This window comes from Pan paniscus, chromosome 9 (assembly GCF_029289425.2).
Source record: "Pan paniscus chromosome 9, NHGRI_mPanPan1-v2.0_pri, whole genome shotgun sequence".
In the NCBI taxonomy this organism is placed as follows: domain Eukaryota; kingdom Metazoa; phylum Chordata; class Mammalia; order Primates; family Hominidae; genus Pan; species Pan paniscus.
Genome location: NC_073258.2, coordinates 122,801,231 through 122,828,253, shown reverse-complemented (window position 1 = coordinate 122,828,253; position 27,023 = coordinate 122,801,231). Strand labels below are relative to the sequence as shown.

The 27,023-nt window shown below is 38.9% G+C and overlaps 1 protein-coding gene and 1 non-coding gene across 2 annotated transcripts in view; both read left to right on the top strand.

Moving 5' to 3' along the window:
* BLID (BH3-like motif containing, cell death inducer) overlaps window positions 1-27,023 on the top strand; it is a 99,840-nt gene that overhangs the window by 5,829 nt on the left and 66,988 nt on the right. Inside the window, 3 exon segments of the mRNA XM_063608330.1 lie at window positions 6,570-6,843; window positions 6,846-21,050; window positions 21,332-22,119. Coding sequence (XP_063464400.1) covers window positions 6,570-6,843; window positions 6,846-6,904 — 333 coding nt within the window. The 3' untranslated portion in view covers window positions 6,905-21,050; window positions 21,332-22,119.
* Window positions 22,647-22,731, top strand: MIR125B (microRNA mir-125b). Its single transcript, NR_106527.1, has one exon. It is a non-coding gene; the product is annotated as a microRNA mir-125b (primary transcript).

Sequence of the window (27,023 nt, the reverse complement as noted above, 5' to 3'; positions counted from 1 at the left end):
GGCCACCAAACTTTATCTGTGATGGGCCAAAGAGTAAATATTTCAGGCTTTGCGGGCCATATGTTCTCTGTTGCAACTACTCAACTTGGCTATCACAGTGAACAAAGCAACGATAGAGAAGAGTAAACAAATGAGCATGACTGTATTCCAATAAAACACAGAGCAGGCTGGATTTGACTCAAGGATGTAGATTGCTCATCCCTAATCTAGAATATACAAATTTGTTTACTAACATAAATTAAAAAGCAATCCAGATCCCTCTCTGGATTGTCATGAAGAGTTATTTGCTAGTGTACAGTGGAAGATGGAGAAATTATAAAGCTCACGTGAGGTCTGATATATAATTCATATGCAAAAAACTGCATTTATTTAAAGTATACAGTTGATGAGTTTTAACAGGGCTTACATCCGTAAGACCACCACCAATCAAAACACAGACCATCTTCATCATCTCCAAAAGTGTCCTTGAGATCCTTTGCAGTCCATCTCTCCCTCCAGCTCTGGCCCTAGGTAAGCACTGATCTGATTTTTGTCTCCATACATTTGTATGCATTTTCTATAGTTCTGTATAAATGGAGTGAAACAGTATGTACTCTTTTGTGTCTGGTTTCTTTCATTCAGAATACCAGTTTTGAGACTCATCCATGTTGTTGCATGTGTAAGTAGTTTGTTCCTTTTTATTGCTGAGTAATATTTCATTGTAGTGTGGATATATCGTGGTTTGTTTATCCATTCACCAGTTGGTGGACATTGGGTTGTTTCCAGTTTTTTCATATGCTATCAACATTTGTGTACAAGTCTTTCTGTGTACATATATTTTCATTTCTCTTTAGTAAACTCTAGGAGTTAGGATTATTGGGTCATGTGTTACATGTATATTTAATTTTGTAAGGAACTGCCAGTTGTCCAAAATTGTTTACCATTTTATGTTCCCATAAGATCATATGTGAGTTCCAGTATCTTCAACTTTCAGTTGTCAGTCTATTCTATCTTAGTCACTGGAATAGGTGTGTAGTCATTTCTCATTGTGACTTTAATTTTCATTTCCCTGATGGCTAATGATTTTGAGGATCTTTTTATGTATGTATTGAGCATTTGTAGATCTTCTTCTGTGAAGTGTTTGTCTGAATCTTTTTCTTTTTTAGTATGCTATTTATCTTATTATTGAGTTTTAAGAGAGCTTTATATATACAAAATATGTCTGTCATATTGTATGTATTACAAATATTTTCTCTCAATTCCTGTTGTGTATTTTTTCTTAGTAGTGACTTTCAAAGGGCAAAAGTTTTAAATTTTCAGCAAGTCCAATTTACCATTTTTTTCCTTATAGTTCTTTGTTTTTGTATCTTATCTTTGTTATCTTTGCCTATCCTCAAAGTTGTGAAGATTTTCTTCTATGTTTTTCTCTAAAGGATTTAGAACTTTAGCTTTTACATCAATGTTCATTATTAACTTGAGTTAATTTTTGTGTATGGTATCAGGTAAGGATCAGGATTAATTCTTTTCAATATAGTCATTTAATTGTTCTAACACCATTTGTTGAAATGACTTCCCTCCACCCCCATTGAGTTTCCTTGGCATTTTTGTCCAAAAAAAAAATCCATTGACCATGTAAGTGTGGGTCTATTTTTGACTCTTTTCTGTTCCATTGATCTGCTTGTCTATTCTCTCTTTAACACCACACTGTCTTTGTTATTGTGCCTATATAGTGAATCTTGCAATAAAGTAGTATAAATCCTCCATTCTTTTTGAATTACTTTGAAAATTCTGGAAACTGTGTTTCCATGCAAATTTTAGAATTAGCTTGTCCATTTCTTCAACAACAGCAAAAATATATGCTGAAATTTTGATTGGGATTGCTTTGAATTTATGGCCCAATTTGAGAAGAATTAACATCTTAATAATACTGGAGTCTTTCAGTCTATGAGCCTGGTATATCTCTGCATTTCTTCAGACCTTTTAAAACTTCCCCCAGCAATAGTTTGACATTTTCACTGCAAAGGTCTCATACATTTTATTAGTTCCTTAGGGCTATTGTAACAAATTACTACAATATGGGTTGTTTAAAAACAACAGAAATTTATTCCTTAGTTTAAGAAGCCAAAAGTCCAAAATCAAAGTGTGGGCTGGGCTGATTCTTTCTGGAAGCTCTGAGGGAGAATCTATTCCATGCCTCTCTCCTAACTTCTGGTGTTGTCAGCAATCCTTGACATTCCTCAGCTTGTAGGCACATCACTACAATCTTTGCCTCTCGCTTCACATGTTCACATGATCTTCTTCTTCTGCATTTCAGTGTCTCCTTTTCTGTCTCCTATAGGAACAGTGTCATTAGATTTAGGGCCCATCCTTATTCAAGATAAGACCTTTACCTTAATTACATGCGCAAAAACATTTTATTCCCAAAAAAAGATCACATTCTAAGTTCCAGGTAGACATATCTTTTGGGGGAACCAATGCAACTCACTACATTAATATTTTTGAAAATTTATTTCTGAGTGTTTTATGTTTTATAATGATAAGTGGATTTTTAAGTTTTATTTCCCTTTATTTGCTGTTAGTATTTAAAAATATAATTGACTTGTGTGTATTAATCCTGTATTTTGGTATTTTACTAAATGCAGTTATTAGCTCTAGTCATTGTTATGTAGATTCCCTTAAGATGTTCTGGTTACATGAACAATTATGCTGCTTACAAATAGAGGCAGTTTTACTTCTTTTTCTATTTATGCTTTTCTCTTTTTTTTTTTTTTTTTTTTTTGCTTCGTTACAATGACTAAGATAGCTAGAGCAATGCTGAATAGAAGTGGTAAGAGCAGGTGTCTTTGCTTGGTTCTCAATCTTAGGGGAAAATTATATTATAGTTCACCATTGAGTATGAAGATAACAATATATTTTTTTGTAGAATGTTCTTTATCAGATTGAGAAAATTCCTCTCTGTTCCTGATACGCTGAGAGGTGGGTTTTTTATTTATAAATCATCAATAGACGTTGAATTTTATCAAAGTTTTTCTTCATGTATTGAAATAATGATATACGTTTTCTCATTTATTTTATTGATAATATCAAGTATGTTGATTGATTTTTGAGTATCAAACCAAAATTACATTCCTGGAATAAACCCTAGTTGGTCAGGCTGTATTTCTTTTTTCTTTTTTCTTTTTTATTGAGACAGAGTCTTGATCTGTCGCCCAGGCTGGAGTGCAGTGGTGTGATCTCAGCTCACTGCAACCTCTGCTTCCTGGGTTCAAGCAATTCTACTGCCTCAGCCTCCCGAGTAGCTGGGACTACAGGCATGCGCCACCATCCCGGCTAATTTTTGTATTTTTAGTAGAGATGGGGTTTCACCATGTTGGCCAGGCTGGTCTCGAACTCCTGAGCTTGTGATCTGCCCACCCTGGCCTCCCAAAGTGCTGGGATTACAGGCGTGAGCCACTGCGCCCGGCCAGGATGTATTTTTTCTATGTTGTTAGATTTGATTAAAATCTTGTTAAGGATTTTTGCCTCTATGCTCATGCAGAATATTGGTTTATAATTGTTATGTAACTTTTTTGCCTGATTTGATAAAAAAAAAAATAAGTTGTCAAGAATTGCCTGTTCCTCTATTTTTTGAAGAATTTTATAAGACTAGTGTCATTTTGTACTTGAATATTTTGATTCAAATCTCCAGTGATACCATTTGAAGCTAAAATTTTCTGTGTGGAAAGGTCTAGATAAAGAATTGAATTACCCTAATAAATATAGTGCTATTTAGGTTTTCCGTTATATCTGTGTCAGTTTTAGTAGGTTGTATTTTTCAATGAATTTGTCCATTTTATCTAAGTTACTAACCTAGTTATTTTTGTATATCTAGCCTAGATATTTTCTCCTCTGTGAAACCTTCCCTGACACTACCAACAAAAGTGATTTCTTGTCCTTCGAGTTACTTCTTTACTCAGTATCATTTGTTCTCTCCATCTTCTGTTGAAGTTTGTTCACATGTCTCTTCCTGTACTAAATTAAGGGCCTAGGCCGGGCGTGGTGGCTCACACCTGTAATCCTTGCACTTTGGGAGGCCGTGGCAGGTGGATCACTTGAGATCAGGAGTTCAAGACCAGCCTGGCCAACATGGTAAAACCTTGTCTCTACTAAAAATACACAAATTAGCTGGGCATGGTGGCGGGTGCCTGTAATCCCAGCTACTCAGGAGGCTGAGGCAGGAGAATCACTTGAACCTGGGAAGCAGAGGTTGCGGTGAGCTGAGATTGCGCCACTGCCCTCCAGCCTGGGTAACAAGAGCAAGACTCTTGTATAAAAAACAAAACAAAACAAAACAAAACAAAACAAACAGAAGAAGAAAAAAAGAAAAAGAAAAAAAATTAAGGGCCCTGGAGTTCAATAATTATACATCTTTGGGTCTTTGCCACCTTGTATGGTGCCTGGCATATAATTAGATTACCCCTTCTCCCAAATGTTTAAATAACCAAATTATTCTACTTAACCTTGTCTAATGTATAGTGACCCAGCATGTTTCTAGCTTTCTCAGTAGATTATGAGTCTCTTTTATAAAATGGTATGCATTATTTATTCTTCATATTCCATGTCTCACATTATAATAAATTTTAAAAACTGTTAAATTGAATAGATTTGCCACAAAGTACAGAAAATTAGTATTCTATAAACTCAAAGAGAAGAGGCCAAATAGAAATCTGGAAAGCATTCATCAATAAAGAGAGGAAAAAAACATTGCAAAGTGCTTACTATATACCAGATCGTGTGATAATTTATATTCCTTTCCTCATTAATCCCCCAAATAATTGAGCAAAGAAGATATTATGGTCCCCATTTTACAAATAAAGAATCTGATGTTCAGTAAGGTTAAGTACTCTGCCCAAGTTCAGAGTTATTAAGCAGCAGACTTTGGTTTGAAATCTGTATTGAATGATCCCATTATCCACATCCTTGGTCTCAGTTTTACTTTTATGCATTCAGTTTTCCACAAGACACTTGATGGAATTTCTTATACTACCTATAAATTTTGCTAGAGTAGAACATTCTGTGTTCCCCCTAATTGAATGTTACAGGCCCTTCTGTAAATTTAGGAAAGTTCCAAAGTGTTCCCTGGATACTTGTTCTGCCTCTAGCATGAAATGTACAGAAGTAGCAGAGAAGATCCAAACCAGACTTTGCTCTCAGAGTAGGCTGCATAACTCCCTCTTGTCTTCTCCACTGGTCTACATCAGTCTTTTGTCTACAACCCTGACTTTTTAAAAAATGGTGTTGGATGCTACCATTATGGTTATGGTTAATTGGGGGCATCATTGGTGCCTGAGTTTCTACTCAAATAACATAAGGGAAATCAAGAGACCAAGGCCATGATGACTCAAGCAATCTCCATGGCTTGGTGGTAAAGGAGTGAATCCTTCCTTACAGCTGATCTTGCCTTTGTATATGTCACATATTGGTCCTGATTAGAAAGGTCTATAGGCTAATTTGTGCAAGACACATTCCTTCTTATTATACCATGATACAGGCCATGTGAAACACCAGACTCAATCTTATAGCCTCTCTGCTGCTGCTAAGTAAGAAACTTCTACTTTTAGTGTCTTTTCTCTCTCAACACAAAAATACTCTGTAAGTCACCCAGATCTGGGTTGCCCATGATTACCAGGCTTTTCCCAATTAGAAATGTGACTCATGTTCCATTTTACCAATACATCTCAGGCACAGAACTAGCAAGGAAAGACAAAATTAAAATGTTTCTGTAATTCCAGCCCATCAATTGAAACAAGATGTTTCTGAACTTTTCCCAATGTGAAGAACAAAAAGTAATAGCATTTTGTTTATTTATTTGTGTACAACACTGTGGTCAGGAACTTGTTGCTTCCCCAGGGAAATTGCTTGCAAGCATCGCTGAGAAGAGGACTTAACAATTCACACTGATCATTCCCTGTGGTCTGCCATGGCGAGGGTGATACTTTCATGTTTTATAAGCACCAGACAAGAGAGCTGGATCAATTTTCTCTCTCGACATTCTAGTCTCTGTTGAAACGACTCCCTCAGGCATCAGCAGCTCCGGGTTCTTTCTAAAAAATAAAGTAAGTACTCTTAGGTCTGTTCACAGTAAGGGACAAGAAGTCCAAAACGTATCCCTGCCTTTTACAATTCAGAAATCAACGTGGGGATCTTTCCTACTTTTAGGCAGTACATACAGCTTCGCTGAGGTCTGTGTGTCAAACTTACTGAGAGGAGGACATTGTGGAGACTTATCGTTAATTAGCAATGCTTATGCATGCAAACCTTGGTCAGATGATGTTGTGTTTGGAGAAAAGAGAGAAGAGAATTGAATAAGTACATGACCCCTTGGAAGCTGTTTTCAGTTGAGGATTTTGGTGAGTAGCCACTTGAAATCAAGGGAAATTCCATGAATAGTAGGAGCTGGGAAGAAAGGAAGAGGAGGAAGGATCCCACCACTTTTTTCTTCCCATCTAACACCGTGCTTAGGCAAAGCATAGTCCATATGAGATCTGCCTTATAAAAACTTGCTGAATAAAGCGAATGGAAGTTAAATTTTGGACCTTGTTCCATAATAGCTTCAAATTGTGGTGACTTTGTTGCCTATAGAGGGCCGGGAAATACATTTCTTTGAGATCCTAGAATCTGAGTGTGTGCTCTACACAGGATGGATAGAGCGAGCCTCTGGCAGTTCCATTTATCCAGAGGCAAAAGCATGCCTGCCACTGGAGGCGCTCTTGGGTTCCAACAAAGAACCTATGTTGCCTAAGGAAACAGTGCTTTCTCTTACAAGGTACAATCTTGGCTCCTCTGCCATGAAGCGGAATGTTCCTGGACATGTGCTTCAGAGACCTTCTATGTAACCAGGATACAAGTTACATTGTTATGCAATTCCTCTGCTGAGGCCCTGTAAAAGGAGTGAGTTAGGACAGATGCAGCAAGATATTAGGACAGATTTCGCCCATTATTCAGGCTGCACAACACAGAAGGAAACTTGATTTCAATAAGACCCAATTCTTAACAGTCTTTTCTACCCACTTTTACCCATAACTTTTCCAAATTTGGTTCAAATTGTGCAGAGAAACAATAAAATTTTTAAAAAGGATAAACTGGCTAGTTAAAAGTAAATGGCATTTAATTAAAACAAATCTTGCAAATTCATGAAAAAACAAAAAGCTATGTGATGGTAAACCTTAGGGCAGCGTACAGTGCCACTGTCCTTTGCAGTTTTGAGTGTATTTCATTTGTACATTGGAAGTAGGTACTTGTCATATTATTAACAATTACTCTACTTAGTTGTACACTCAGCATTTGGCATCAGAATAATCTTGTGTAGTCACAGGGTTTTCATTTTCTTTCTGTATTTTTTAAGCATGTTTCTGAGTGGTGGTTCACATAAGCTTTCAATTTTAAATAACACAATCCATTTATTTCACTAGGCGTCTTTATTTGCTTAAAGTGAAGAATCAGAGATTGTCATTGTGTTGTAAATAAGTCTAACCTTTCTTTCCCTTTACAAAAAACAAAAAAACAAAAAAACCTGTGGAACTGAAAGAAATAGAAATTCCAGTAATTTTTTATGAACTCTGTTATTAGAGTGAGTAGAACTAAATCTGTGGGGAAAAAAGGAAAAGGAAATGGAAAAGGTGTTTTAGAGCTTTTACTTTAAGCTATTCTAGTGTCCCCTTCTCTGCTTTCTTTCCACTACCCTGACCCATACCTACCCACAGTGAGAACTGAGCCCGCAGGGCAGCTCAGAAGCTGGGAGGAGAGAAAGAGTGAGGATCTGAGTTATTTTTCCTCAGTAATCTTAAAAGCTCCAGGCAGAAAAGACCCTGCCTGTAGAACCTCCCTTTTGCATTTCTCAATTGCATCGGAGAAACTCCTAAATTGCATCAGTGATCCTGAAGCTGTTAAAGTAAAGAATTTTCTGTAGAAGAAAGAAAAGAGAAAGAGAAAGAAAAGGCAAAAACTTAATCATGCTGGGATCTTTTGAGGTAGAAAAAACTGGCAAGAAACAAACTTTCCTTATATTCTAGTGTGTTGGAAAACAGTGGAAGGACTGTTTGCCAAATTGTCTTAGCGGTTCTCAAAGATGGCTGGCCAAATCATAAGAGAATACGCTTAGGTTCGTGTAGTTCTGAGTCCAGCATTGTGGGTAAAGCACAGGTTTCAGCGTAAAGAAATCTGCTGTCTAGAAACCATGGGAAGTATGTCATCCTCTCTTTTCTTTACCATATAGAGATCCTTCATGGATATCCTGTTGTTCGAAGAAAATTTTGTTTAGGAAGTAAGAAAAATATAATTAACATTGCCCTAAAGAAGCAAAGCTCTTTCTTTTCATTTTCACTTCCTTTTGCTTTTGCATTGAAGAGTTAAGACAACATTTCAGCAGAGAAATGTGGAGAAGGGTAAAGAGAAATCAATAAAGTTATTCTGTGACTTTCCCCAGGAGGGAGCAGTGTTAATCGAGAATGGCTTGCTTGGCTATATATCAAGTCCGAGAAGAGAGCAGCAGTTGATTTTGAAACAGATTTCCCAGCTAGACTGGAAGAGATATAAATACATACTTATCTATCATATACATATAGACATATATATACACACACACACATTATACATACATACACATGCACATATATATAATTTTTATAAGAACGGTGTCTATGTGTGTGTATATACACTATTATAAACATTTAAATATAAATTATATGTATTATATATATGTGTGCGTGTGTGTCTTTGTGTGATTTAAAAAGTAGATAATAATAATTTCTTCAGATAATTGGTAACGCCAGACAAAACTCTTCGAATAATATTTCATATATATTGATCTGGGATCGTTTTACATTTTATAAGTTTCTCTCAAAAGTTTTTTGATTACTAGAGAAGGAAATTAATAGGCAAGAGCCCCAAGTGACAGACAATGGAATGGAAACTGGATTTCTTGACCCAAGGCCAGCGAAAGCATCTTGACCGCAGGAAATTTTCTAAGGAGCCTCTATGGGTCATTCATGCAGTTACTTTTTCTAGCAATAAACATTACAGAAATTTTGAGCAGGTCTGATTGCAGCAGAGGTCATGAGACTGAAGCTGGCTCTGGGGCTGCCCAGTTTTATTGGGCTGTGGCACCATGCTCATTGGAAGCAGTGGTGATTTCTTTGTTGACAAATTCAGACAACATAATTGGGTGGGAAGTTGGCTTCGCCATCACAGTGTGGTCTTGAATGAGTTATCTATCTTTTCTGGGCTTCAGTTTTCCTTTCTATGAAATGGGATGAATAATTCTTGTCCCTTCACAACAACATGCTTTCTTGTTGCCCAAAAACCTTGTCAAATTTTCTTTGTTCCATCAAGCATCGGGAGATGTGTAGATAGCTAAATGGGAATCCCCTTTTCATGACCCAATCTGCTATGATGAATTTCACCATGCTGAGACTCTTCACATCTCTCTTCTCCCATTGTGTATATTCAGACTCTATTTTTTTCAACATCAGCTAAGATGCTGTATTTATTTTCTAAATCCAAATTCCATCTAAATCGTAGCTGTTAAGAAAATATTCTTGTAAGAGAATGGAATCTAGACAGAGAGAGGAACTATGCAATTCTAGAATTTCCCTGGAGGGAACTTGAAAATTCATCTAGTGTAATCCTCTCGTTTTATAGTTGAGGCAGCTAAGGATCTGAGAGGTGAAATGTCTTGTCCAAGGTCACTGTGACAAAGCTAAGTGGAGAACCTATGTCTCTTAACTTGCAGTTCTATATTCCTTCCATTGGGTCGTGTGTCTTGGGACCACTATAACCAGAAATAGAAAATGAAGTCGAAGTAAGCAGACCAGACAAGGATATGTCATCCTTTGGTTTTCCCCAGGGCCAGATTCCAACTCTGTGTACATAACTCAGTGGCAGGACTTTAGCATCTTCATGAAGGATGGAAGATTCATACTGAACACTCTTTTTTACCCCTTCCTGTCCCATTAGACCCAGCCCAGAATCTAGATCTAATTGAGCTCTCACTTTTCCTTATTTTGGACATGGTTGTGCTTGCACTTCATCTTATAGCTCTTAAATCTTATCTTCACATTGACCCACTCATTTTATATTCCACATTTACTGAGAGCTTACTGTGTGCCAGTCATTCTATAATGGGCTAGAGATACAGGGAAATATATCTCTCCGTGTCTTAATTACAATCATAGTGCAACATGTCCTGTGCATGGTGTGCTTACAGTGCTGATGGGGTGCTGAGGAAGGGGAGACTGAGATCACTGAAGGCAGACAAAGAATACTGAGTAGATCATGTGATAATTCTTCTACTTTTATTCCCCTGCCCCCTTTATTATCAGGGCAGAGAAGTTCATTCTATGCATTGGCATTTTCTAGGTTAAGCGCTCCCTGTTTTTTTTTTTTTTTTTTTGGTTGTTGTTGTTTTTGTTTTGTTTTGTTTTTTTGAGACAGAATCTTGCTCTGTCTGCCAGGCTGGAGTGCAGTGGCACAATCTCGGCTCACTGCAACCTCCGCCTCCCAGGTTCAAGGGATTCTCCTGCCTCAGCCTCCCGAGTAGGTGGGATTACAGGCACCTGCTATCGCACCCAGCTAATTTTTGTATTTTTTAGTAGAGACGGGGTTTTGCCATGATGGCCAGGCTGGTCTCGAACTCCTGACCTCAGGTGATCCACCCGCCTCGGCCTCCCAAACACTCCCTGTTTTTAGCAGAAGAGAAATAACATGTCGAATTCTTCCCTTCCTTCCATGCCCACCGCCAGACTAGCTACTTCACCAGTTCTTCATGAATTTCCTTAACAAGGCTAATTTACCGGTACTTCAAATAATTCTTACTGCTCTGTGGAAAGCAAGGCATTGGGGCTCAGAGATATATGCATATGTAGAGTAATTGAGGTGAACATGCTGGTCATCAGTTATTTCCTCCTGTAGTTTGGTTCTCCAATCTGTTTTATCTGTTTACTTTGTTTTTAAAAACGCATTAATAGACAGACATGATGGTGCTCACCTGTAGTCCCAGCTACTTAGGAGACTGAGGCAGGAGGATCACTTGAGCCCAGGACTTCGAGGCTGCAGTGAGCTGGGATCATGCCACTGCACTCAAACCTGGGCAGTGAGACCTCATCTCTAGAAGGAATAAAAATAACATTAAAAGACATTGACAGGTAGACTCCTAACTATTTATTAGAAGCACCCAAATCACTGTTCACATTCTAAACAGAATCTAAACAACAACCAGATGTTCTTTTTATTTTCAAACTATGTTTTTTCCTTTCTTACCTTGGAACTTTTCTTACTTTTCCATAAATTATAAGATGTGTATTTTGAGTAATTCAACTCATGACAGGAAAGGCAAATCATCAATTAAAGATTCCTTTTGTGAGTTCAATCTGTTGATTGGTCTGTGCTCCATAATGCTACAACCTAGATTATATTAAATTTCCAGAAGAGTGCAGAATAAACAATCATTTGTAAATCACCTATTATGCAGCAGACATAGTGGTAAGCATTAGTAGAATCAAAATGAACACATGTCCTCATTCAGTACGTGTAAGTATCATGCACAGTTAAGCATATAGACCCATAAGCCCGTAAATCAAACAGTCCAGAACTGGGCTAGGTAGTCATAATATCACAGTGAATGTTTAAAGGCTTGGCTGGGTGCGGTGGCTCGCACTGGTAATCCCAGCACTTTAGGAAACCAAGACCTTAAGATAGTTTGAGGCCAGGGGTTTAAAACCAGCCTGGGCAAAGTAGTGAGACCCTATCTCTACAAAAAGTAAAAACATTCGCTGAGCATGGTGGTGCATGCCTATAGTCCCAGCTACTTGGCAGGCTGAGGCAGGAGGATTGCGTGAGCCAGGGAGTTTGAGGCTGCAGTGAGCCATGATCATGCCACTGCACTCCAACCTGGGTAACAGAACAAGATTCTGACTCAAAATAAAAATTAAGAGCAAAAATAAAGGCTTAAGAATGTGAAAAATATTTACCTACCTCCCCCAGATTTTGGAGTGCAGGTTGGTTGCAAACTGTAGTTGGTTTGCTCAGTGCTGACCTGGATTGGAACATGCGATGGATTTTCACGAAGGGGAAAGCAGCAGACCCCAGAAGGTGAGCCTGGCTCCCTTCGACATAGTTCCTGTGGTATTCATGTCACTGCTATTTGTGTCAGGGAGACTCCTTGAGAAGTGTAGAATGTGCCGAATTTAAAGTCTCTGAGGTAGCAGTTTCCACCTTTAAAATATTTCTTGGCTTCTGCAGAGTGCCCCCTACTCATTGCTCTCTGTTTAAATCTCAGTGGGAATTCTGATACTACTGCTGCACCTTGGACCCAAAAATATGTCTCAAAATATGTTTCTGTATTCCTTTAATTTTACTTCTGCACACTCAGCACTTTTGACACACTTATCTATTTTACAAATGCTCAGGTAAACTAATCGCATCTTGTTGAAGCTCTTCCTTTCTGCGCTGTCATCAGTTAATTATGAGGGAACCAAGATGCACAGGGTATGATTATTATTAACAACACCTCAGATTTACACAAACCCACTTTTTGAATGATTTTGAGGCAGTTCATACATATTAGCTCATTTTTCCTCACAGCGGCTAGATTGAATGAAAGACCTAGATTCTATTCTTGGTGCTATAACAACCTTCTTAGGAAAAGTATTTAGTCATTAATTGCCTCAGTTCCCAACTATGAAACAGGAATCATGATATAAAAATATTTGCTTCTCCCTCTCCTTATCCTAAGCCTTTAGAATCTTAGTAGCTTAAAAAATGTAAAAATCTGAAGTCTGAAAGTAAAGAAGTGTGACTTTTTAAACATTAATAAAAAGTTGAACAGCAATATTGGGAATATGACTGGAAACCCTGAAATCTGAATTACTAGGTTTGGTGCAAAAGTTATAAAGTTATAAAATTTGGTGCAAAAGTTATAAAAATTTACCATAAATTTTTATGGTAAAAACCACAATTAATTTTGCACCAACCTAAGACAATCTAATTCTACTTAGTGGTGAATCATTGCCCTATCTACTTCTTGCCTATGTATTGGAAAATACTTAGAGATCCAGAGGTGGTGAGTACTACAAAAGGAGCCCTATCTTCAAAAGAGCATTAATTTGGTCAACAAAGATATCCCTAGGAACCATGGCATCAGTAAGACTGATTTGAGATGAGAACAGTCTCAAATCCAGTCCTATTAATGCCATGGTTCCTAGGCATCAATAAGATGTCTCTTTACTCTTCCTCCACCTCTTTTCTTTCCCTCCCAACCACCAGGCTATCCGTAGCCGTTTCAAAACAATACAAACAACTCCAGAACAAATCCCTGGTCTGTATCCTTGCTTGAATATCATCTCTAGGTTCTTGGCCTTACAATCGCAATCTTCAAAAGTTCCAGGGGCGAAAAATATCCCTCTTTGCTTGCCAGCCTAAACCTAATGACTGAATGGCAGGGAACCTAGACTGAAATAGCATTTGGCTCTTAGATGACATCCTCTAGCCAAGAATAATGACTTTTATAATGTCAGACTCAATCCGCTTAGTGCACAGGTAATAGGCATCTCACCTTAGGGAGGGGAATGGTCTCTCTTTCCCTCTGTCTCTCTTTCTCTCTGTTTTCCCATTGTTAGACAGAAGCTTTTCTCCTTCACCTTCCTAAAACCCAAAGGCTGCTAAAATGTACTTCCTACAAATTGGTAGAGTTGGGCCCCAGTGCAATCAATAGGCCATAGATTACCTTCCAGAGAGCTTCACAAACCACCTGGGCCCATCAGATAAGCACCAGCTCTTCTATGGAGTTAGGATGGAAGCCAGGAAAAGTCCTCTGAAACTCAACCAATGAGGTACAAGGAGGCAACAGAATTATTTTATATATTCATATCAATAAATATCACTAAATATATACTGAAGGATTAGCTCAGCATTGACTTTTCCCCTAATATCCTAAGATACTAATGAAAGCATTTTTTTTAACTAGGCAAAAATCCAAGTATTTTGCCTGACACTACTTAGCCTGACACTTGGAGACGATGTGGATTTCGGGTATAAAATCTGCCAGATGATTCCCTTTGAGACCACTTGAGCTATAGAGTGCCTGTACCAAACACTGCCCCCTACTGGTCTAGAGCCTCATTGCTTTAGGAAAAGGGCTTTACTGACCAACAGGACTAACTTCCACTTCCTCTTCTTCTTCCTCTTCCTATGATGAGTAGTAAGAAATATTTTTGCCAGTTAGTGAAAGACTCTTGCTGAGGGAATTTAGATCGTCTTTATCTTAAGTACATTTAGAGTAGAATGATGTGTACCCATCCAGCTTTGCCTTGAGAAATGCCAGCAATGCCCCAAAGGATACAGTTTTAGAAACTGTGTTCTAGGTTAACATAATGAATATTATCCCAGCCTAGTACAGATAGTAACATATTTGTAACAAAAGTCAGTCAATGCTAGTGGAAAACAGAATGGAGTCCATGATATTCCCCGGCTTAACTCTATTCGGAGACAAGAACTGCTCAGATAAAGAATAGGATAGAAGCTAGCCTGCCAAGGGTAGCCATTATACATACTTAAATATTCTTTCCTTAGGCAAAATAAAGAATTGCCTAATCTTTCCTCAGAATATACATTATGAAACCCTAGAGTCATTTAGGTCATATGATCATGAACCATTTCTATCTTCTCAACCTCTTTTTCTGAAATGAGGGCACCCTGAGCTGTGTTGCTTATCTCAGATCTGGATTTAGCCACACACTCTAAAGTGTAAGAGCTCTCCCTCCTCACATGTAGCCCAAAATAGTCCTTCACAGCCACGCCACCCTGGACAGTTTATCACTTGACATGACCTCCTGCTCTACCGATTGGAGAGATTTCAGACAGAGCTTAACTGGCTTGAAACAGAAACAGCATGACTTCAGAACGTATAGGATGAATTAAACAGACCAATTTTCTGGTTTTCAGAAACACAAACATGACTATAAGTGGGACCTCAGCCAGAGTACAGTCTTAGAAAATAAGGTTGCAATCCACCATTTATTAAATGCCACGTTTATGTGGCATTTTATTAAGCCTTTTTAAGGGTTATTTAGGCATGAATATTGCTTTCTCAAAATGTTACAATCAAAGCCATCTTAGCATAAAAATGTATTCTGAAACGATTTGTTGAGCTCCTGCTGTGTAACAGGTGCTATGCCATGTACTGTGGATACAGAGAGACCTTGTCACAGCCTCTGTCTTTGTGACCTTAGAGTTGGGAGATGGAGTAGCAAAGTACACAGATGATGCCAGTACTACAGCATCACTTCCTGCCCTCCGGCTAAAGAAATTTCACTGTCCAGCACAGTGTCTGACATAGAGTTAAGTAGTCAGTAATTATGTACTAGATCCGCTTAGTACACAGGTAATAGGCATCTTACCTTAGGGAGGGGAATGGTCTCTCTTTCCCTCTGTCTCTCTTTCTCTCTCTGTTTTCCCATTGTTAGACAGACTAGATAAAATCAGCAAAATGAAAAGAATGAATGAACGCTAAGATAGTGTAAGTATAGGGTGCTATGGAAAATACATAGGAGAAGAAACTAAACTAGTTTGAGGAGACTAGCTGCAGAAAGTGACATTTACACTGGGACAGGAGTCAAAGAGTATATTGATGCAAAGGAAAGACCATGAATTAGACCTGAGTTCAAATCCTAGCCGTGCCACCCATGAGCTGGGCAATTCTAACTATTTCAAACCTTATTTTCTGCATCTGTAAAATACTGATGATACCTTTTAAAGGCTGTTTTGGGGACCAAATGAGATATTAGTTACCTGTGTCTGACACAGAGAAGACCTTCAATGATATGTATTAGAAGTGTCACAGAGAGCGGACTTGCAACATGAAAGCCATGAATATCTAAGTAGTAAGGTTAAGGGCACAAATATTTTAAAGAATGAATAGCAATAAGAAGCTTAAAATCATGATGGAAATAAAAGAGAGGTGCTATAGCAGTTCTTAACCCCTAAGCCCAGACAAGGGTGGAGGGAGGCAGATGATTTATAGGAGTTTGCCATCCTCTTCCAATCCATTCCAGAAGGCTTTTGTATTTAGCTTTCAGCTGAAGAACCATGTGGCCCTGCCTGTCCCATTCACAGTATGGTAAATACTTTTTCAGATAATCAGATAATCTTAGGGTATTGTGACTTAACTGCTCAGCATGGATGCTTGATACAGATATGTGTGTGTGTGCATGCGTGTGTGTGTATGTGTGTTTGTGTATGGTATTTTCTCCGTAAGTTCTTGCCACAATTAGCTTTCATTGCTTTTATCCTAAATGTTTTTAAGTATACCAGATTCCTTTCTTCTGTTCTTCCTTCTACCCACATGCATCAGGCCCTTTCCTGCTACATTCACATAGTTAGGTTATTTAACACACACATACACACCTGCTCTCTGCTGGCTTCAACTCTTTTTAGGTGAGATTTTAGAACATGCCTTGAGATCCATTGGATTGTCAGATACATTAAATGTAATGCAGGGGAGGATAAGGGAAAGATGCTAGCAGCTGACTTTTGGTTTGGGTTTTCAGTCCTAATATGAGACAAGACATGGCAAAAAAAAGTGTCAAACAAGAGAATGAGAGTGGCCAAAGAAATGAGGTGGTGGTGGCCAGACATGAAACAAAGTACAAGACATAAAAACATTTAAGTTTGAAAGAGACAAAATTTGGAAAAGGGAGAACTAGCTCCGATGGGGGAGGGAAAGCCATTGATTGGGCCTTTGAAACCATGCCAGGAACCAAGAGCCAGGGGTAGTGGCAGAGGGGACGGCCAGGTAGGACAATTAAAACGGAAGTCTGGCTCCTTACAACACAGCATGGAGCGGGGCTACAGCATTTGCTGCAGTGGGAGGTGGGGCCAGTCTGGCACAGTCTGTGGGTTTGAAAGGAGCTGGGCGGGTTGGAGAATGCCAGTCAGCCTTTGTAGTTCTGAGCTCAGAGAGGGGGTGACACGTACTGGGCTTCAGGTCAGAAGCCTGGCTTGGGTGGCTTTTGGAGAAATTTTCCCTCTGCTCCCAAACTCTTAAAAGGTGCTCATCACACCACTGGCCTCCAATCACAGCATAAGCACGTGTTCCAAAGGCCATCCTCCAGCAGAGATTTCGGCAGTGGTACCTGTTGGCTGGCTCATGGGGTCCTTTCCTTTTTCCATTCCCTGGAAGCCGTCAACTGGACTGAATACAACATCTTTGCATCTTTTTCTTCACCCTCCCCACATGCTTGCATCTCCCAGACTCCTAGGGTTAATCCCCAGGACAACCTTGCTTTGAAAGAAAAAATGTGGTGAGCCTACTTGAAGATTTGGATTCCAAGAGGCCTCTGTCTGTCCTGCCTCAGCCAGAGCCAGACAGCCAGCTCAAGGAGATGGGCAATTTACAGAGAAAGCAGCAGTAAGTTTTTGTTGTTGTTGTTGTTTGTTTTCAAGGCTTGGTTGTTCTCCAGAATTAGGTCCCTGAAAGCATGGGATTTTCTTTTCCTTTTTTTTCTTCTTTCCTTTCTTTTTTATTTTCTTTCTTTCTCAGCAAAAATTAATAATACCCCCTTCTCCCCCGAGAGTGGGTCATAAAAGCAATTAAAAAGTTGCTTCTTCATCGCTGCTCATAACCTGGGTTAAAGTTATCTGAGGTTGATCTGTGTGTGCCTATTCTCAACATTGTAATATTTTAAAATGTATGTGCATTTGTTATAATAATTTGTGCTGATGGTTCTCCTCCAGAATCAATGCTATGTAACTGGCAGATAGATTGTCATTATGCTGAATTTGTCCCAGGACTTGCATAGATATCTTCTTTGGGGGTTTTTGTGCTTATTTGCTGCTTGTGAGAGAGAAGGATAGAAAGACTTTGGAAGGAGGGTGTGGTCCAGCAGATTTCGGCTTCCTCCCAGCCCATCAGTGACTCCTTCTTCCTGCTCCTCCCTTTCCTCTCCACTTCTATCCCAGTTCAGTTCCTCAGATCCAACCGGAGCCAGCTGTCAATGAAATACCTTCTGCCTTTCTTTTCTATTACAGTGTGGGTTAGACTCTGTCAGGTAGGAAACTACTCCCCGTAATCAAACTCATTATGTTTGTGATCTCAGCATATTTGCAAACTTAGACATAGACCAGACAATAACATTTACCTTCTCCATTTCTCCCATTCTGGGATTTTTAGCCAAGGTAATAATAACAATAATAATACTGTATTTAGAAGGCCTCTAGCAATATTTCATCTTCTGAGAGTCTTACAGATGTTAACTAATTAATCTTCACAACACTCCATACAAGAGAGGTAAATATTATTACCCATGATAGAAGATACATATGTATATGCTAAGGACAGCAAACTAGTTCACTTATTTATCATGGTTCACTTGATATAGTAACTGGTATTTTTAAAACACCCATCATAGATACAATCATTAGAGATGTGCTTTTGTTAACAAAGCCACTACCCACTTCTAGCGTACCCTTGGGTACTAAATAATTACCCACTTTGTGTGGTTATCTAGCTCACTAATTACCCACAGAAATTGGGGTCAGGTGTTAACTGCTTGAAATAAGTATCCTCCAAAGACATCGCTGAGTTGTATAGAGAAAATGATGTGTTCATAGCAAAACTTTCATAAGCTATATATTTGTATATCTTTGTAAGCAGAGTGAATACAAGCAAGAGCAAATTAGCTTATTATGTGAAAATCATGCTGAACTATTGTTGCAAATATAGAGAGGTTTAAAAGAGTCTCGGGAAATCTCGTCCTCTATTTACCCTTCGTTTTGAAGATGGGTGCAGTGACATGATTCCCATAATCTGGCCTTCATATAGAAGTACACTAAGACAATTGATGATTCTGGTTAGGAATGATTCATTTTGGTGTACAGGGAGGCACCCAGTGAGTCAAAGACTTTTTTTTTTTTTTAACAGCTCCACCCTTCATGATTATTCTAGCGTGTTTCTTTTTTCTCCATCAGTCTAGTGAAAACACCCCGTTAGCCAAATCTGAAAAAGATTCTAACCTAGTCACCAACTCCTGGCAACCACCTCTTTCTCCTTCCCAATAACGACAAAAAGAAAAAAAAAGTATTACAAAAATCCAACACTCTCGTTTTGCCTTTAGCTGTTATGCGCTCCTCGCCTTTCCTCTCTACTTCTCTCCTCTCCCTTCTTCCTCTGTCTGTATCTTCTTCTTATTTGTGCATTTTCTCCTTTTCCTTGGCATCTAGGTATGCTTCTGCAGGTCTCACAGTCAGAGACAAAGCACAATTATGTGTGAGTTGAGCACAAAGAAACTATCTTTTAAAAATATTGACTTGGAGGAAACCTGCATCCTCAGATACCTTTCTCCCTTTCCTTGCTATTTACAGAATCTGACATTATATTTAATACCACGCTGCCGGTTGTCTGCATGATTCTAGGCAGGAAAATTGGGTTAGAACGGTAATATACCCACTGTGTATATAGATAGGTAGAGACCCTAATTTTCGGCAGATCCATGCCTTAAAGGATCACAGCAGAGCAGAGCATTAAAAATGAGTGCCAACAGAAATGAGAGGAGATGCTCCCCCAATCAACTTAGGATGTCTTCCTTTTTTCTTGTGCCTCTTTTTTTTTTTGTCATCTGAAATATTACTTGTCATTATTGGGGAATTTGAGGCTGATCGATGAAGTGTATATGTGTCTGTCAGACATTTGAAGAAGAAAAACATGCTTCGGGAATAAGGAAAATGCCTGCAGTGAAAGCAAAGGGTCAGGATGAGCTTCAGTGACTGATGAGTTCATTTCAAAATCCAAGGGCACATAGATGGTAAATTAGTACATATGGCAAATACAGTCAACGAGCAAACCCCAGCCACTGGAAGGAAAGGGAATTTTAGCTCTGTAGTCATCACATGCCTGAACAGAGAGTCTACATATCTTAAATGTAGATCCGAATCATTGCTCTTTTATCCCGCTAAATGCTGATTGCAAAGAAATATTTGGGCATTGTTGACTTTCTGTCCATAAAGAAAGGCCACCAAGATTCACAAAATCCATCACCTGCACTCATACATGCATGTGTGCTTGAAATTCCCCTAGGATGTGAAACAGTTAGGCAGAGAACTGCACTGTGGTCTCCCTTCCTCACTTCTTTCCCTCCCTGTTTTTCCTTTTCGAAAATGTGATACCTGATCTCTAGGTCTTGCGGGCTGAGAAATTTTTTGTATTTGTATAATGCAGTGTCTGGCCTTCCCCCTGACCTGCTGATGTATTTTTGGCCTCATTAGTAGTCAGGGAGATGCCTTAGTGCATCCAGCACTGCAAGTCAGGGATGAGACACACTACAACAGGAGAGGGAGCAAGCGCGAGAGGATATTAGAAGAGAGGCTTGTCTCCAAGATATGGAAGGAAGTGAGAAATGACAGGGCTGCAAGCTTTGTATGTAGGAGCCCGGCAGGGCGGGGGAGCGGCGAGGGAGCCAAGTGGATTCTCAGAAAAGGGGGGAAGCCATCGAAGAGCTAAAGGTGATTAGAGGGGGATATTGATTTCTCATTCTGCCAGAGATTTAAGCAGGCATGCGAGGAATCTGCACCATGGTTGGCAAAAAGAGACCCGTTGCCTCCTGTAACCAGACACTCAGGCTTTCCAGGAGCCCAGGGAGCAAGCCGAGAAGAAAGGGGGCAGTGTGGTCTAGGAAAATTCAACTTGTCGCTGATTTGTGCCTGATGCCTGCTGTCCGTCAGCAGCCTCCCTTACAATCTTTTTTTCTCTCTCTCCTTTTTTTTTTCCCTTGCCTTCTCCTTCTTCACTGAAGCCTAGGGGAGCCAGTAAAGATTAAATGTGCTTCTCAAAGGCAGCCACTTCATGCTGCTATGTCGAAAGGGCCATTATTATTATTATATTTTAATAGTAAAAGAGAAAAGGAGAGAGGTTGAGCGAGCGAGAGAGAAGCTAGGTGTGATGATGACAGACTAGCTTTTCTGAGAGGAAAAGGAAAAGGGAAGGGAGAGAAAAAGGAGAGCCTCTGAGCTCAACGGAGGATTGTGCCTGAGAAGAACCCACAGAGGTGAGAAAAAAGTTGTCTTGAAGGTAGGGGTGGGGGTGGGGGTGCTAAACAGACACTGTACAGAGGGAGAAGAGACATAATTTAGCTGTGTTGCTAGTATGATTCCATTTTTAAAGGAGGGGAGGGGGAGACTCTAGAGCTCTAACTGTTTTTAGTTGCATATGGAAATATCTAAAAAATATTTAGCATTTTTACTAAGTGCGTTGAGGCCTCTCCAGTGTCCTCCTGGCTGTGGCTGCTTTGTCATTCTCTTTGACTAGCCAGCCATCTACCTTGCTTAGGCCTGGAATAAAAGAAGAACAAGAAGAAGAAAGAAATGAAATGAAAAACAGAAAGAAAAAGGAGAAGAAACATTTGAAAAAGGGTCATCTTCCCATCTGCCTCCCCTCCTTTTCCTTTCATTTTTGGTGGCGGCACAGGAAAGCCCCACTTCCAGTCTGATGAGGAAAGCGACAATCTATCAGGTACAGAACCAGGGGCTGTCTGCGAAGATGGAGGGGAATTATGCTTCGGATTCCTCTGAAATATTGGCCAAAGGCTTCAAAGAATCCGCAGCGGGAGGTGCGGGGGGAATGTCTCTCCCCAGCCCGCACCCAGCCCTTCCCACTTCGTGTCTACCAAATGACAGCCTGGTGCTCGCTCTTGGTGATTTGGCCTTGACTTCAGCCAAGCAGCTGATGCAGACGAAGCCTCCGTTTGCAGGACTGGCAAAGTGCACGCTAAAGAAAGAAGGAAGAAATTTTTCAAAAAGCAGCTCTGGGGAGGTTTCATACTCCCCCCCCCACTTTTTTTAATTTTTAAGTGAATATTTTCCAAATTTGATCAGTTCCAGCCCCTCCCTCCACTCCCACCCAACTGCCCTTTTTTCTCTCGTCAAAGCATAAGCTACAGAGTTACAGTCTCGAGATTTGGTGTATCGCTTCCTGCCCCCGCCTCCCCTCCCCGCCCCCGTTCTCCGTCCTCTATTGAAACACCTCGCCCAGCCTAGCGCACTGAGAGCTCTCATTTCCCCCCCTTGCTCGGGATGGTGCCACAGGAGGCTGTGCGGGCCCCGCTCCGCTTCGAATGGGTGAGTTCAGAACGCTATTCGTATTTACACTTCTATAGCCTCCGAATCCTACTTCTTGGTCTTCTCTTTTGAAAACCCGATTTCTATGATTTTTGCATGCGGCATACTTGCCCTGGGGGAAGAGATGCCTCCTATTTTCTCTTCAGTCATTTGTGCTAGTCGTAAATTAAAGCTTTGAAAAGACACTAAATCCTTATTGTAGACTATGGTTTTAAAAACTTGGGCATTTCTGAGTCTGTGCATATTATTTTCCGTTTTAGTGAACTATTTTGCCCAAATCTTGAAAGAGTTTTCTCTGATATACTCGTGATCGTATGTGTATGTGCGTGATTGTATATGCGCCCCCAGATACTGCGTATGTGTGTATATATGTATTAGGCTTAAATGGAATCTCAATTTGTGAAGGAAAGGAGCTTAGAGAAGAAATACCATACCACCTGTTTGTTGCATCTTAGTTATGAACCTCGAACAGAAATTGCCTGTCATTCTTGTTTTGCTTTGCTTTGTCTCAAGAAAGAAAACATTGTTGCGCTCCTCTCAGTCCCTGAGACCCTAACTTGTGATGTTTACCGTTTAAATCCACGGGTTAGGCTCTTGGGAGCTGCGAGTCGTGCTTTTGCATCCTGGAAATTTGGTGGAATTTTATTCTTTAAAGCAAAAACAAAAGAAAAGAAAGTTTGTCTGAAGTGATTGAGTATACCTCTGAGGTTTTCATTGTTAGATGGGATCAGGTGACCAGAGAGTGGCAGCTCCTGGATTTCTGTTAAAGTAGGTATATATTTTGCTTTAATAGCGTGTTGGCTGCTATGTATATGTACGTATGTTATTGATGCCTGAGGCTTGTGGAACTCATCTGCCTGGTCTATTCCTTGAGAGCAACACGCAGTAGTATACGAGCGTAACAAGAACAGCTCAGTACCTGGTGCTTGACCTCAGAACATCTCAGCTGAAGTCCCAGCATGCCCCATGTCTCCAACTTTCAAACTCCACAGTTAATCTTAAAATTGTGCCCAATTAAAATGGGCATGTGAATATATTATATATTCAGTGTCCACACATGTGTATCATGGATGGCTAGACAGTGAACATACAGACGCAGATAAAGGCAAACTAATAGTTTGGAGTAAAATATTAATAGGTTAAAATTCTATTCTTGCAATTCCACACAAAGGATGGAAGTTATGGTATTAATAAAAATTAAGTTTGTATGACTTTGCAAGATTTTTTAAAAATAAAAGAAGGGATACCACCTCCTTGCTTGGTATCTTTCACAAAACGTTATACTTTATGGATATAAAGGTGATAAAGATTGGAAATAAATCTTCTAAATATGTAAAATGAAAGCAACAGCAACAGCAAACACAATTATCGTATTCTTTGGGAGTAACAAATACTGTTTTTCATTTTAAAACTAAGAAAAATTTTATCAGTACTTAAATTCAATCCAAAAAAGGTTTTATAACACCCAAACCGTACATTTAAAATTATCCTTTCTTAAGGTAATGGCTAGCATTACCTAGTTTGTAGTTTTCTTGAGCTGTAACTTTTTATAACTGAATCATTTCAGTGATTTAGGTCTGTCTCGTAGTTGGGGAAGAGAAACAGTAACTTACCTTTCCTTTGTTGTGAAAAATTCTAGTATAAAATATCATTTAAACAATTTTCGTATTATTGGGCCAACATTTCTCTTCTATGTTTGAAAAACACCTAAATCAACCCCAATCCAAATGCTTTCTTCTTCTAAAAACTTTATATTGGTTGTAGCCTTGTTTTATACATGTAATTGAAGGTTAGGGAAACTGTTCTTTGCCTGTTATTGTTTTTTATTTTAAGTGTTTATTGCAATTTTAGTCATTAATGCCAAATTGCAATCAAGAAACCATTTTGTATCAGAAAATTGAACTGAGAATATGAACTGTGCAACGATTGCACCACGTCTTTTGTTGAAACCTCTTGTGTAGTAATATTAGAATATTACTTTCCAGTCTTTGATAGTCCGAATGTGCTTCAAAAAGAAAATAGTTATTTGATTGTCGAGTCGTCGTTAGTTTATATTCAATGGTTTAATGACTTCCCCTATCTTAGCTGATGTGTATGCATAGGTATTTGGAAATTATAGCAAGGCATCTATTTAACTTACGAATCTATATTACCACATTATTCATATCCAACATTTGTAAAACAGTTGGTGCTTTTTGAAGTTAAAATATATCTGCAGTTTACTCTATGAAAATGTATACATGGATCAATAAAAACCTGCCAGATAAAATTCTTCCGTGATTTTCAATGATAACAGGGTGGTAATTTAATACAAGTGTTTTAGTTTGTATTTCAAGGCACTCTCAGGTTTTTACATGTTTTCAAGTGGATTGCTCATGTTCCGAGGTTGCTATCATACAACTGATCACCCAGGCATTTAAAAGTGCATAACGACACAAGATTTTATATTTCAGCAGGCAACTGCTTCAGTCAAGGGCAGGTTTCTCAACACCCCTTCTTCCTCACCGAGCCCATCAGTGAAGTTCAGTGAAATGAATAACATAATTGGTGGTTGGTTCAATCACTACCAGTCTAGACTAGCCCAGACGCATCAATTAGAGGGGGCTGTCTTTTAAAGGGAGAGTGCAACCGAAACAAGCAGGGCATTATTGATACTGATCTTTAAAAGTGCAAATCCAGCTTGGCAGATTAAAAAAAAAAAAAAAAATAAGGCGGGGAACTGGGGTGGGGGTGCGTTGCGGGAAGAAAAGAGAAAGAAGTGAACTGGAGCTTTCGGACACAGAAGGACAGGAAGCTTGAGAGAAAAGGAGAGGATAATGAGTGAAATGCAATGCAGCACCTCCTTGGAACACACAGTTACAATTCAGTTCACAGGGCACACTGGCTCACCGTATTTTTAACTAGTTTCTCTCCCCACCTCCTTTTTAAAAATTCCTTTTTTGCCTCTGTTTCCAAAGAAATGCCAGCTCAAAACCAAGGCAGTTGGAATTTAACAGCTCTAGGAAGCTCTAGTGAGAATAAAGCCAAATAATATGAACCAGCCAAAACTCCTTTTGCAACATTTTTCCCCAAAAGAAAAATACAGAAGATATTTCTTTTCAAGTCTCTAATTCTACCTTTAAAAAATATGTGTACTAATGAACAGTATTCATTTTAAATCTAGCACCTGGGAATATATTATTATAGGCAAGACACCTTTAGGTAAAGAGCTCATAATTTTCCATTGAATACAGTAAAATTATAAAGAATGTAACAAAGGCTTTGGTAATTTGGTAGAGGGGCTTTTTGATGAAAAAAAGACAGATGATTTAGAAAGCGAGGAACACATCAAGCCTCAGGGAAAGAAAATGTTTGATTGGTATTAATTAAAACACTGCTAATATATTCTAATAAAATCAAATTTAACATTCTAAAGTAATCCTCTTGGTATGTCAAAGGAAAAGAAAAGTATTATCTTATTTGCATCTCTGCAATCCAAATGCATTTGCTCATTCAGCAGAATTAATTTTTATCACCAGCCTGTTTTATCTCCTCACAGATTTAGTCAAAGTTATTCTTTCAAACTAGAAAGGATCAGGGTGGGGAATCCATGGAAGGTATTGGAAGACTAGTGACTGTATTTAGTACTGGCTTTATATTTTACGATGTTCTTTCTCTTCATTCGCTGTAATGGGGTGTGAAGGGAAACGGTGAGACCGCAGTGAGAATGATGAACGGTTCATTTTTCCTCTTTCTCTCCTTGTACCTGCCAGATTATTTAAGAATTTCAGCTGCCAAATTATACGAATGCCATTTATTTACGTGACTGGTGTTGGTCTGTTGATTAATGTCTAATGTTTTTCTAATTTCAGACTTTAATTTACCGAAAATTCCTAATGAAAAAGGCTCTTAAGCCAGAAACCAATTGCCTCTTATCGGTTATCCCCAACTGTAGATCTTCTGTGAGAAAGTGGGGAAGTGAATGTAAAATTTTATTCACTACAAACTGAGTTCTTTGTTCCTTTATTGAGTCAAAATTTCTCCAGGAAAATTTCATATTTTTATGAAACAGCAAGTTTTATGTTCTTTATTGTTAAACTCTCACAACTGATAAAATTATCCCGAAATGACATAATCAAAATGCTTCTCCTCTCATTAGTCTACCATGACTATGATATCTTATGTAAATATGTGACTAACAAAAAAAAAAAAAAAATGAATGGGCCATAAATACTGAGGACCATATTTGCGTGCTTCCAAAGTGAGGGGTTCTGCGTCCTATCAAGGAGATGTAAACTACTGACTACACTACCGATGATGCTGGCTTTTTGCTCCATTGCCTTTTCAAGTCTTCAACGTAAAAGAGCAATCGCAGTTCGGTTTCACATGTATTGTTCTATAATCCAGGCAATAAATGCTAATTAGTAATGCTCAAGGATCCGACCATTCAGAGTAATTATCATAATTTACTTCTTCCTTGTTAAAGACATTCCTTGCTGATTAGAAAAAAAAAAAAAATTAAATCGTCGTTTTACCATTCCACTGCAGTGGAAATGCACTAGAGAGATGATCAAGGTATAGTGACACTGTTGCGGTTGCATTCCAAGTCACCGACCTGTGCCTCTTAGCTTATTACGAATGGAATTGCCACTTAATTTCTAAGAAGAAATTCATTTTAAATGCATAAAGTTTGGCATGTAGACCAGGAATATATGATTTTATTTTACAAACCCCAGGGCTCCACCTTCCCGGCCCACCCTCTTTCTAAAACCACTTACTGAGCAGAACAAAGGAAACAGCTAACTATAGAGGCATCATTAAGTGTGAACTGCAACAGCATGATAAAGTATGTGATATGACAACATATTTTATTGCACAAAAGTGCAGATAATTAAATAATTCAATAGTAACCCTGACTAATTAGC